Consider the following 12,351-nt stretch of genomic DNA (forward strand, 5'->3'; position numbering starts at 1 on the left):
TCAAGCCCTGATTCAAGATATTTATCTTTGGTCATGAAAATGCAAAACATATTGCAATTCTAGAAGATAATACATTGCTACAACAATCATGTTAAAATTGGAAACAGTGCATGCCACAACCCTGAAGCAACAACTGATATTGCATTCACCATTATTCTTCAAATAACATTAAATTAGTGAGCACGCCCGTATTAACTGTTTTCTCTCAAATCCTGACCAACGAAATCAATATTCACTTTGCCCAATTTTGCACATTTTTACAATAGAATTCTACAATCCCTTTCTATCCTTCAACATTGTACTATTGAAGTCAACAACCATTTTTCAAGTTAATTACCCTGTAATGCTTTACATTCATAAAATAATCATTTTTATCACAACTATGAAATCTGCATCAAATAGGTGGGATTTTAACAGAATAATAATAATAATATTTATAAAGGGCAACTGTCCGTCTCTGATCTCATCCTCAAAGCATTAGTTCAGTGTGCAGCAAGATAAACTCCACAAATAACAACTCCAATTACAGGAACATATATACTTTTTTCATAGTTATATAATGTTCTCATGACTTTGACATTACAACTTGGATATCTAGACAAATATCCTTAAGCGTGTAATTCTGAAAATTCAAATCTTGTATTTCGTATATTTTGTTATTAATTTAATATTTGGTTATTAACTTATTCACTTATTTATTCAGTCATTTATTCATTAATATTCTTTCATCTACTTATTCATTCATTTCTTAATTTATAATTAATTTCAATTTGAATACATTTCCCCTTTTTTTTTGGGGGGGAGGGTATATACAAATGGGTAATATTGGGTAATAGAAAAGCGACCAGGTTAATTTCTATGCCAAGATGACCACCTTTCCCCCGCCCCCTAAACAAAAAAAATCCTATTTCCATTATCTAAAAAACTTCTAAATAAATTACGGTATATAAGTTTACATTCAATGGTATATGAAAACAGTAATATTTCAAACCCAATAATACATGTATATCAAACATAAATGCTGAAATTTGTAAAAACCCAAAGCTCAAATGTACATGTACCAATATTTTACTCACACCAAGGAGTCACTTTAAAATGTGTGGAATACACTGTACATATATAAATGCAATTTTACAAACATATAAAATAAAATATATGGAAAGGCACACATGAGTTGCAAGAAGATATTACATAGAAATGCACTTGAACAATGAGTTACCCATGAACCTGTGATAATAAGGATCTATCATGAACGAATCATATTTAAACAATCAATAATCATCAATAACAGAAAAATTGTTTCAAAACACAAAAAGACCTCACGGAAATACAAGAATAAAAAGACTGTTTCAAGGTCAAGTTCAGTAGTGATAGCTACAGCACAGTTTGCATGAATTTAATTATAACAATCCTATATTGTCTTGATTACAATGAAAATATAATTGTACTATTCCGCTGATAACCTTTTAGTAAAATATTTCATATGATCACATATCAACTGTCACTATATTTGTGGTATGTAACAACACTTTCATCCATGTTGGCTGTGCCATGTGCAACATGAACAGCTGCTATTTTGAACAAGGTTGCCATCACTTGCAAGAAAGGACTCATTGGCTTCTTGAAGGCTACCAGCTAATTTTCAGTCAACTTATGAAGGGCCTACTGTATTGCATGTTTCATAGAATAACATACAAAATAAATGGGTTCCCTCATTAGCACACCAACCAGAATTCATTCATACTGGTTCGTAAGATTAGCAAAACATTAAATAACATGTTTGAAAAATATTTTTATTTCAAATCTGATTTTCATGGAATCTTAAGTGTTATGCTTGTTTAATTTGTCTCTATTTACAATTACTTTTTGGGGTGGACTCGGCCTGAACATCTGTACACAAATATGAGAATTTTATGAATTAAACTATTTATCTATTTATTAAAACTTCTACAAAGTTAATATTAACCTGTTAAGTTTGGACAAGCAGCTAATCATTCAGCTGGTTAAAATTATGTCTTTCAATGAGGGTATTGAACATTAATGTAGAACAGGGATTTAACAATTGTTCAAACAATCGTTCACATCACCATTTGCTTGCATTCTATTTTGCACAGGATCCCAATGGTCGCAAAGAGTCACGCACCCAAATGTGAAAGCCCCTAAAAGTATCTACCATCAATCACCAATTAAAAGCTAGACTGAAATCTAAAAAAAAATAAACACAACAACAAACACATTCCACATTGAATTTGGATGTCATAATGCACCCATGATTAATGGCTCTGATTGAAAAAAATTGACCTGAGTTGGGGAAAAAGTAGACACAAATAGCCATTTTCACCAAATTTTTACCTAAAAAACCACATTGTTATGGAAGTTCCCAAAGACATGGTCTCAAAGATTAAATCCAATGGGAATGCTTGGAATATATACTCTCACCTGCTGAACCTATAACCCAAGAAAGAGGCTTGAAAATGGGACATTGCTATATTTCCTATTCATTAGTATGAAAAGACAGATTTTTTTCACAAATACATATGAAATGTACAACCAAACATTTTTAACCAAACATACGACTCTCCTTATCAGACAAGGAAAGTTAGTTGGTGGGTCCGTGTTTAATAAAGCTGTTCGTAAATTACTAGCAACTGTACGAACAACTTTACAAAAGATTGGCGATCCTTCGTGTGAAAATATATATGCTTCAATGGTGTTGATTTTGCTCTACAGGTGTAAGAAATGATCACCAATCTTTCTTAAGATTGCTCGGAACTAACAACCAGCGATATGAAACACCATCCAAGTGCAATTAAGTTTTGGATGGTTGATGACCTTCTTGTACATGGGGGTGACTTCAATCTTGGGCTGGATGCGTATGATGGTTGAATGGGTAAGGGGTATGCCCCTGGGTTGGTTATCAAGGGCCTAAGGTACAATGCACCATACTGGGACCTGGTTCAAGCGTAGGTGTCATTTACAGGAATGGTTTCGGATGGTTGATGACCATCTTGTGCATCAGGGTGACTTCCACCTTCGGCTGGATCCTGATGATGGTTGAATGGGTAAGGGGTATGCCCCTGGGTTGGTTATCGAGGGCCTAAAGTACACTGCACTGGGACCCGGTTCGTGCGTAGGTGTCATTTACAGGAATGGTTTTGGATGGGTGATGACCTTCTTGTGCATGGGGGTGACTTCCACCTTCGGCTGGATCCGGATGATGGTTGAATGGGTAAGGGGTATGCCCCTGGGTTGGTTATCGAGGGCCTAAAGTACACTGCACTGGGACCCGGTTCAAGAGTAGGTGTCATTTACAGGAATGGTTTCGGATGGTTGATGACCTTCTTGTGCATGGGGGTGACTTCCACCTTCGGCTGGATCCGGATGATGGTTGAATGGGTAAGGGGTACGCCCCTGGGTTGTTTATCGAGGGCCTGGGGGACATTGCACTGCGACCTAGCCATGGTCTGCATCTTTGATTCCTTGCGATTGAAATGATGTGCAAACATGGCACCTGAGATGATGGAGATGAAACACAAAAATCACAAAGGTGATTAAACAAGTCAAGAGCTCTGTTACACAACAATTTACAATCGATTGAGAAAAACAATGCTCAATTAAGATCATTAGCCATTTCAAAGGCCACCAACCAATCTGGGGACCGTTTCATCAACATTTTTGTCTGACAAGTTGTCAGATCTGACATCTTTCCTTGATTCTGATTGGCTGAGAGGCACTGTTACTATGGTAACTGTCGGATAAAATGGGACTTGTTGGATAAAACGTCCGACAAGTCCTTTCATGAAACGCTCCCCAGAACTCTTTTTTATATTCCTGATTGATTGCAAAACTTCTTATTATGGAATTCATATCTGAACGAAAGATACACTGAATGCATGGTATTTGTAACTTATGGATGAATAAGCATCTGTATTTAAATATGATATCATGGTGTCTCAGGAGACACAAATCAAACTTTAAAGGGAATATTCCATCCATTATTCACAATACAAACCTCCTCTGGGTATCAATCAAAATGAACATTGTTACTAGAACAGTACCGCAAGATTTGTATTGATCAAATGCGAATCTATGATGATATACATGTGTGAAGTCAGATTTTACTCTTTTTTCTTTCAATAAACATACATGAACTCAACTAGTAAAGTTAAAACAAATCTCAACAACATTGATATCTTATTCTTAAAAAAAAAATCTCCTTTAAACTCGCACATCAAGCCAAAACATCAAGGCCAGTATTCTAAAAAGCTGCCTAACTTTATGCAGTGATCTAACTTTATGCTGTGGCCTAACTTTTATTTCTCGTTTTGACTTAAGAATTTTGAATGCTAATTATGATTTATTTTGCTAGATAACCTAGTCACGAAAGAATTTTGGGAGACAATCCCGGCCTCACTAGTTAGCAAACTGACTTTTGCACAGGCCGACAGCTTGGCCAAGTCTAGGCCACAACAAGTAATAAGTCTCTGTTTAACCAAAGCAAACTTTGAGAATACAAGACATGTTATTTTCAATCAAGAATGAAGAGAAATTATTCAACAGCATGAATGAAATTGCTGTGCAGTTTATATGAGAATGTGGAGTGCAGATGGTAATAACATCAATTTTACATGTAAGGTGAATTACATACTACGTGTACAATGAAAATCACAAGAATATTTATGTTTATCTAGTTGATCATTTACTCACTGATTCTAATGATTTTTTCCCGGGGGGGGGGAGAGAGGAGGGGGCACTCACATATATTGGTGGTACGGGGCCATGCCGCTTTGATGACCCCCTTTTCAGACCTATCTTTCAGTTCTCTAGATACTCTGAATGACAAAAGTTCTGTTCCGAAACCCCCCCCCCCCCCCCTCGCTCGCAAGACCCCCGTAACGAAAATCTCAGTTCCCTAGCTGGCCCTGCCAAATTTGTCCAGCGAGAGCACCACATGCAAGAGCTGCACGCATGGCTTCACAACTCCCTAAGCTAGCAGCTCCATGCACTGCTAGCATCCACATATACTGCGCAAGCGTGTACCAAGACCCCGTGTTTTACCGTGTGGTCAGTTTCTTAGACCCCCATTTCAGCATTTCGCGAGGCACACCCCAATCAAAATATAATTTGAGTGAACCCCCCCCCCCCCCCCCCGATTTTTTTAAACACACAAGCTACATGTACTTGTCTAGCCCTAAGATTACATTACATCCAGCAAAAAAAAAGTGTCATTTATAAAGAAATATGTAAAGTTGGAAAGATTATGATCCCCTGAATCAGAAGAATTACTAAAACAAAAGAAATACCAGATATTAATATTACATTCATTATGGTTGATTAGCAACAACAATTCACACAAGTTACACATCAAATGCTTAAAGATAAACATTTGTTTTTCTTCTAACTCTCAGAACTAGGAAGTTGTGCAAAGTCACAGTATATATAAACAAGCATTTTGTTTCAAATGTCATTTTATCAGGTACATTCTGCAACAAGGAATGCATGAACCTGTAAAAGATGAATGAAATGATTAAAAAAAATGAAAATTTTAAAGTAAATAATCAAAAGCAAACCCATATATTTTTCAGAGAACATTTCATGACAGAGTCAAACTTTTTATCATCTCCAGACTTTGAAAGAGAGGGTCATGGGTTTACATTGGCAATAGCATAATTTCCTTTAGCAAGAAATTGATCCACACTGTACTGCACTCAACCCAGGTGAGGTAAATGGGACCTTGTAGGGTTTATTCTTTGGAATCCTACTAGGTAGCTAAAGCAAGAGTAATAATATCCGAGACCTTACAAAGCGCATAGGGACAAAGTTGAATGAAATATGCATGAAGACTATAGTATCTAAAGGAACAAAAAAAATTTATACATGTAGATCAAGGATTTAAAGTCTGAAGGGAAAGTATTAATGATTTGTTAGTAAAGCATCAACCCAAAAGGAAGAAGAGAAATGGATTAAAATCATGAAGTGAAGGCCTGAAGGACAAGAACTCTGCAAAAGAAATGATGAATTAAATTGTTGAAATTAATGATAAATTGCATGCAACAAGTATCACTTGAAATGATATTTGCATTCAGTTTAATAATACAACTAGAACAATAGATACAGTGCATTGCTTTTTGATAATGGAAGAGGGGTTGAGGATCATTCTCAGGCACATTCTAGTTGCACTGATGCATGCTCTCAAGTATGAACAAAAAGTATTCGACTCTGAAGCAGAAGAGTTTTCTTTGGAATCTTAGTGCGAGAAAATGCTCAACAACTGACTACATGTATTTCATGTAATACAAGGCATATTAAAAGTGTAGAACTGTTTCTGTGTTGACAGACATGGGTACATGTAGAAATGCCCATGGTTTGAGTCAGTTAAGATTTGTGAATGAGGGATTACATTCTGTGTAAAAAAAAAAAAATTGGCAGACCTCCCATGTAAACTGGAAAAAAGGGATAATGTTGCTCAAAAATAGAAATACTATATTTCCCATAAAGGATTATGCAGCAGAAAAAGGAAAATCATGTTTTAACAGGACAATGGTAAATTTTTTTTATATTTCCACCAAATTCAAGGTGTTGAGGTATGCTTGGGTGCCAAAAGAGCAGCACACTCCTCATATAATTCACTGATTAAAAGCCCTCTTGGCTTAAATAAATGAGCATAACATGAGGAATGAAAATGCAAATGCCAACACTACAAACATTGATATAGATTTCAATTACAAAACGCTTTCTGTGACTGTTACCCAATGAAAATGAAAACTTTGGGTCCACACTTTCCTAGTGACAGACCTTTCTAAATTTATATCATGTGAAGGAATGATGTGATGATAATAATGTGCAAAATTAATATAAGCTGCAACACACAGCAAACTTTGGTTAGATTTTAATTATAAAATACTTTTTGTTAGTGACTGGCACCACATGAAAATGCAAACATTAGGTCTAAACTATGCATGGTGGATTCTACCTAAATGTGCAAGATTACATCATTACAAGCTACAAAACACTACAAACATTGATTAGATTTTAATTTCAAAATGCTTTTTGTGACTGGCAAAAAATGAAAATCAAAACTTGGGGTCGTAACTATGCTTTATAGTGACTCTATGATGATGTTGTTGATGATGATGATGGTGATGGTGATGATGATGATGATGATGGTGATGGTGATGATGATGATGATGATGATGATGGTGATGATGATGATGGTGATTATGATGGTGATGATGATGATGATGGTGATTATGATGGTGATGATGATGGTGATGATGATGATGTTTGCGATGGTGATGATGATGATGGTGACGATTATGATGATGATGGTGACTATTATGATGATGGTGACTATTATGATGATGGTGATGATGATGGTGATGATGATGATAATGGTGATGATGATGATGGTGATGATGATGATAATGGTGATGATGATGGTGATGATGATGATGATGATGTACTAGATTATCATGAGCCGCAGCACACCACAAACATCAATGAATTTCTAATTTCAAAATGCTTTTTGTGACAAACTTGGGGTCTAAACTATGCATATTGGATTCTATCTACGTGTGCATGATTAGACTAATACAAGCTGCCACACACCGCAAACATTGATTAGAATTGAATTTCAAAATGCTTTTTTTGTGATTGGTACCCATGCATGCATGTTGATATTGCTTCAGGTTGAGTGTTTGGCTTTAGGGAGGTGACGAGAGCATGAGGCGGTGGTGCTGTGAACTGATATGCATCCAGGCATCGTGGCGGGTCCTGGGCTTGGCTTTTGGGCTCCTCTTGGTAGGCTGCTTGATACCATCCGCAGATTCTGAATCGTCACACAAGATTGAAGGGTTGCAAAGGACAGTGCTTCATATATACTTACATTGGTCTGAGGTGAGAATTACTGGAATCATGTGCATTTACGATTGAGTAACGTGATCCCTATTCTGAACTTGGGTTTAATATAAACTCTGGTCTTAAACTGTGGTTTAATTTCGGAAAACCAATTTTGACATACATCTCTTACACTAGAAGTTTATGATGACCGATTTATCCATAGCTATCTAGGAATGATAACTGAAATTTAGTTTCCACCACTTTAAAACAGAAAGGGCACATTGAACATATTAGAAATATATACTGTTAACAAAATTTGACATTTTGGGCTTCCCATGATTTTAGCACAGAGTTAGACCATAGTCTATTAAAGTGAAACCCAACTTCAGAATACAGAACGATGAATATAAGAACAACCCTAGTCCACCTCTAAGCCAAGTATGTGCTCACATGAGCCCATCTTGCATTGTAATTCAAACCCTGGTATTCCATCCCAAAAGCAAGAGGACTTCATTCATTCCATGGCAACCAATGGCTGTGGTCTTGGATGCTCAATTGATAGGGCTCAACTAATATTCTCCACCTATTGGCCTTGCATATGTTTTCACTTTTTTTCCTTTTCATTTCTTCTGTATATGAATATGTGCCTTTTAGAAAAGGAGCCTTATTGTCCCAAAATATTGACATTTAATGAAAAACTTACCAAAAAAAATCATCATTGTTCATACTGTACACAAAACTATTTTCTTTTTCCTGATTTACTCAAGATGCACTGTTACAAGCTTGGCTGTTCTTATATTCATATGTGTAGGAATTATCTTTTGTTGTATTTAATTATCGTTTTCTTGTTTTCAATAAATTATTGTTTAAGCTCTGTATATTAAGATCTACAGAAACTAAATAACATGATCATATTTCCTATGAGACTTTAAACCTTGGATAAGAAACTAGCGAAAATACAAAACCTACAATGCTAGTCATCAAGTAAGGTCTTGTGCAATCATTAAGTATTCTGAAGATGAAACAAACTAAGTCAGACTAAACTATAAACTGCAACAAAAAAATAATAATAATAAATCCATTAAATTTACCTTTTTCTTTAGCCAATGCATATATAGAAGTGAACAAAAATAATCAAATATGGAAATACAAGTAGATTTGATTTTTTTTATCAGGGGATTCTCTACTAATTAATGGAGAACTGCTAGATAAATGTTTTGTATACTTCAGTGCATTCTCTATCAATAGGTTGTTAATGTTCATTCTCATGCTACTACTGTGTCTATTCTTAAGACCAGAGAGACTACAATTGAACCTTATATAAAAAAAATAGAGAGAGATCTTACTTATATATTGATTTTTTTTCCGTTATAATGTAAATTCATTAATAAATAAAAACAATGAATTCTCTTCATTGTTCATTATTTCAATTTGTATCCATGGCTAAATCAATTTACTCTGAGATTTTTATGCCTGGGTCATGATCATCTTTTTTTCCCATATAAAATGAACTACAGGTATCAAAAGGGGTGGGTCCAGGATTTTCCAAAAGGAGGGGGGGGCACATTTTTCTGAGGAAAAATTTGATCAAAATTTGAAAAGCAAAAAAAAAAGGCTTTTAACCAAAAATTAAGGATATTTCGTCTCCAAAGAAATTTGACCAAAAAAAGGCTTTTAACAATTTTTTTAAAAATATTTTGTCCCCAAAAAAATTTGACAAGCAAAAAAACAAACAAAAAAAAAGCCTTCACTTTCAAGGGGGGGGGGGGATAAACTTCTGTTTCAACAGCATTTTACATTACATATTTTTATTTAAATTTGCTTCTCAAAAGGGGAAGGGGGGGGGCCAAGGGCCGGCTTTGCCCCCCCCCTTCCCTTGATCCGCCAGTGGGTATCAATCTATCTTATGCACGCTTACATGTAGATATATCTAAAATATCTACTATATCTGTCTACTAACTCTATCTATTTCCAGGAACAACTCTTCAAATACATGTAGTATTGATAATATAAATAAATATGCAGTGAAATTATGCAGGGATCACACATGCAATAACCTCAAAGTGGGCATAAATTTCCTACACTGTATAGTAATGTGCTGTAAAACATATGTATGAAGGACATAATTCTGAAAGAATATAAATACTTCTTTGTGATGGATATATTACGTGATCATCTAATTTTTTTTCTTCAAATTTTCAAATGATAGAAAATAATTCAAAACAAAATGAAAATCAAATCAAATCATAAATAAAGCAAATTAAAATAGTGAAAACAAAGCTATTGTGTCTCCTGTGATATTGCAAAAATGCATAATACATCTTCATAAAGAAAAAGTGAATATAACACTAACAGGAAAAATAATATTGATGATTTTTAAGTGATGCTAAAAACGACATGCAAAATTCCAAATAATAACATATTTTTAACAAGGGTGATCTTCACATACTTTATAATATTCAACTCTAAAAATGCATATAATGATAATACAGTATCAAAGTATTGAATAAATATGATAGAAATCCAAGCACCTGCAAACCTGACAAATCATGAAAATGTAACGACATGTTCATAACTCTCATAACCTAAAATATTTCTGTCTCTCAAGATCTGCTAGATTGAACTGTGTTATCAGATATATTTTAAAAACATATAGTAAACTCAGTGATTATGTAATTCCAAGCACGTCAGCACTGGGCCTTGATTATGATTGGTTGCTAAACCATAATGTAGCAAAGTTACTTTAATCGTAAGTTCTTTGTGAAACTGGTCCCTGATCTGTAGGTGGAAACCAAGAGAGAGGGGAAAGCAGCTTTGAGTACTTACTCGCTGTCCTGACTGGCTTCTGCTTGCCCGACTTGGCTTCCTTTGGCAGTTCCACCTTCTGTGCCAGAGTCTTGGGCTGCCTGGACTTCTTGTTTGCAGCCTGACCCTTCCCCTTCCGCTTCTTCTTCTCCTCCTTGGAGTCTGGTAGGTCACACAGGCCCTTGGCAGCAGCCCTGGCCAGCACATCAGCAGCACTCATAGCTTCATCCTGTGGGGGGTTTAAGGCACACGGGTCAAAGGTCAAAGTATGTATTGGAGGAAGAATAGTGTCAAAGACTGAAAATTTGCTTTTAACCATGTTTGGTTTAAGACTGAATCGGCTGCATCACTTGCAAGATAAAGTAATATCATGAATTGTAGAAGTAAATACTAGCTCTCTATCTTTTAAATTTTCTAGATCCCCTTTTCACACTCACTCACTGAGTCTCAATCGCTCGCTCGTTCGTTCGTTCATTCATTCATTGTTCTTTCTTCCACTCTATTTATTTCCCTATTTTGAAGAGTGCTTCTTTCTCTTCTCTTTCTCCATTTTCTCTATACCTTGAATACTGAAAATGTATTCTGTAACAGTGGGATTTACATAAAGTGCAAATGTACTTATAGTCCAACTGCAGGAATACCAAATTGAATTTTGCTTCAGTCTGCCAAAATTATACAAATAAAGGTCTATAGACTTTTAATAAGGTGTGAAAGTGGAAAAGAATTTTGGAATAAGTAATTCTAATTCAAACCATCTAATATATCCTACAAGTCACAGTTCAAAAGAAAATGTATTGAATATCAGTACACCAAAACCCTAATTTGTGCTGTTTGTGATACATATGTCTCATGCAATTGTGTGTTTTGGCAGAGATTCTTTTCTAATACAATATATCAAGAAAAATAAATTATTTCAATGGAAGACAATATAGTTACATAGAGTGTCTTGTGGTAGAATATCTTGGTGGTTACACTGACCTAAAGTGGAAATATTGTGGTTGTAGTGCAAGATATATATATGATTATATAATATTTTGTGCTTTGGTACTGGATACGTCTGCCTATGCTGGGCGTAACTTACATCGTCGGAAGCCTCCGGAGAATCAAGGTTGATCGGAGATGCACAATCTCTTGATTTCTTCCATGAAAGGCGCAAAATAAGATTTCTTTTGTGTACATGTAATTCTTAATGAGTCATTCAAATAAAATATACTACATGCAGGTATACTATTATGCTCTGATGCAAATCATGCATGTAAGATTTTAGCAATATCATTAAAGAATGTAGAGATTATTTATAAAGTAAAGCAAATCTGCATAGAAGCATGTATCATATATCACTTTAATTTCAAATATATGTGAATATTTTTGTAAAAATGTAATACTGTAATTGCTTATGATGAATATTCATGAAAATTCTGTTTGAAATATTAAAGACGAAAAATGATGTAGGCCAATAAAACACTAAAACTGGACCGAATCCCCCATTCCCAAGTTATCCCAGGTTCACATTAACTTTTGAGTTTCCCTCTAAACACAAAACATTAACTACATTCATACTATCTATTGTATTTATAATCAGAACTAAGACACCCCTTTCTTTCATATTTTAATCTTCAAGATTTCTTACAGAAATACCCATACTGAAAAGATGGTTGAGTCATTTTGTTCAGATTTTCTAGAGATTACAGAGCAACCATCCTTGAA

The 12,351-nt window shown here is 35.0% G+C and overlaps 1 protein-coding gene across 2 annotated transcripts in view; it reads right to left on the reverse strand.

The window, feature by feature from the left end:
- Positions 1-730: 730 nt before the first annotated feature.
- LOC121406840 (putative methyltransferase NSUN7) overlaps positions 731-12,351 on the reverse strand; it is a 39,360-nt gene continuing 27,739 nt past the window's right edge. For both annotated transcript variants that reach the window (XM_041597721.1, XM_041597713.1), the window contains exons 10-12: positions 10,666-10,873; positions 7,661-7,828; positions 731-3,511 (exon numbers count right to left, since the gene is read on the reverse strand). In XM_041597721.1, coding sequence (XP_041453655.1) covers positions 7,704-7,828; positions 10,666-10,873 — 333 coding nt within the window. In that variant the 3' untranslated portion in view covers positions 731-3,511; positions 7,661-7,703. The remainder of the gene's footprint in view (positions 3,512-7,660; positions 7,829-10,665; positions 10,874-12,351) is intronic.

The sequence above is a fragment of the Lytechinus variegatus genome, chromosome 1, assembly GCF_018143015.1.
Source record: "Lytechinus variegatus isolate NC3 chromosome 1, Lvar_3.0, whole genome shotgun sequence".
Classification (NCBI taxonomy): Eukaryota; Metazoa; Echinodermata; class Echinoidea; order Temnopleuroida; family Toxopneustidae; genus Lytechinus; species Lytechinus variegatus.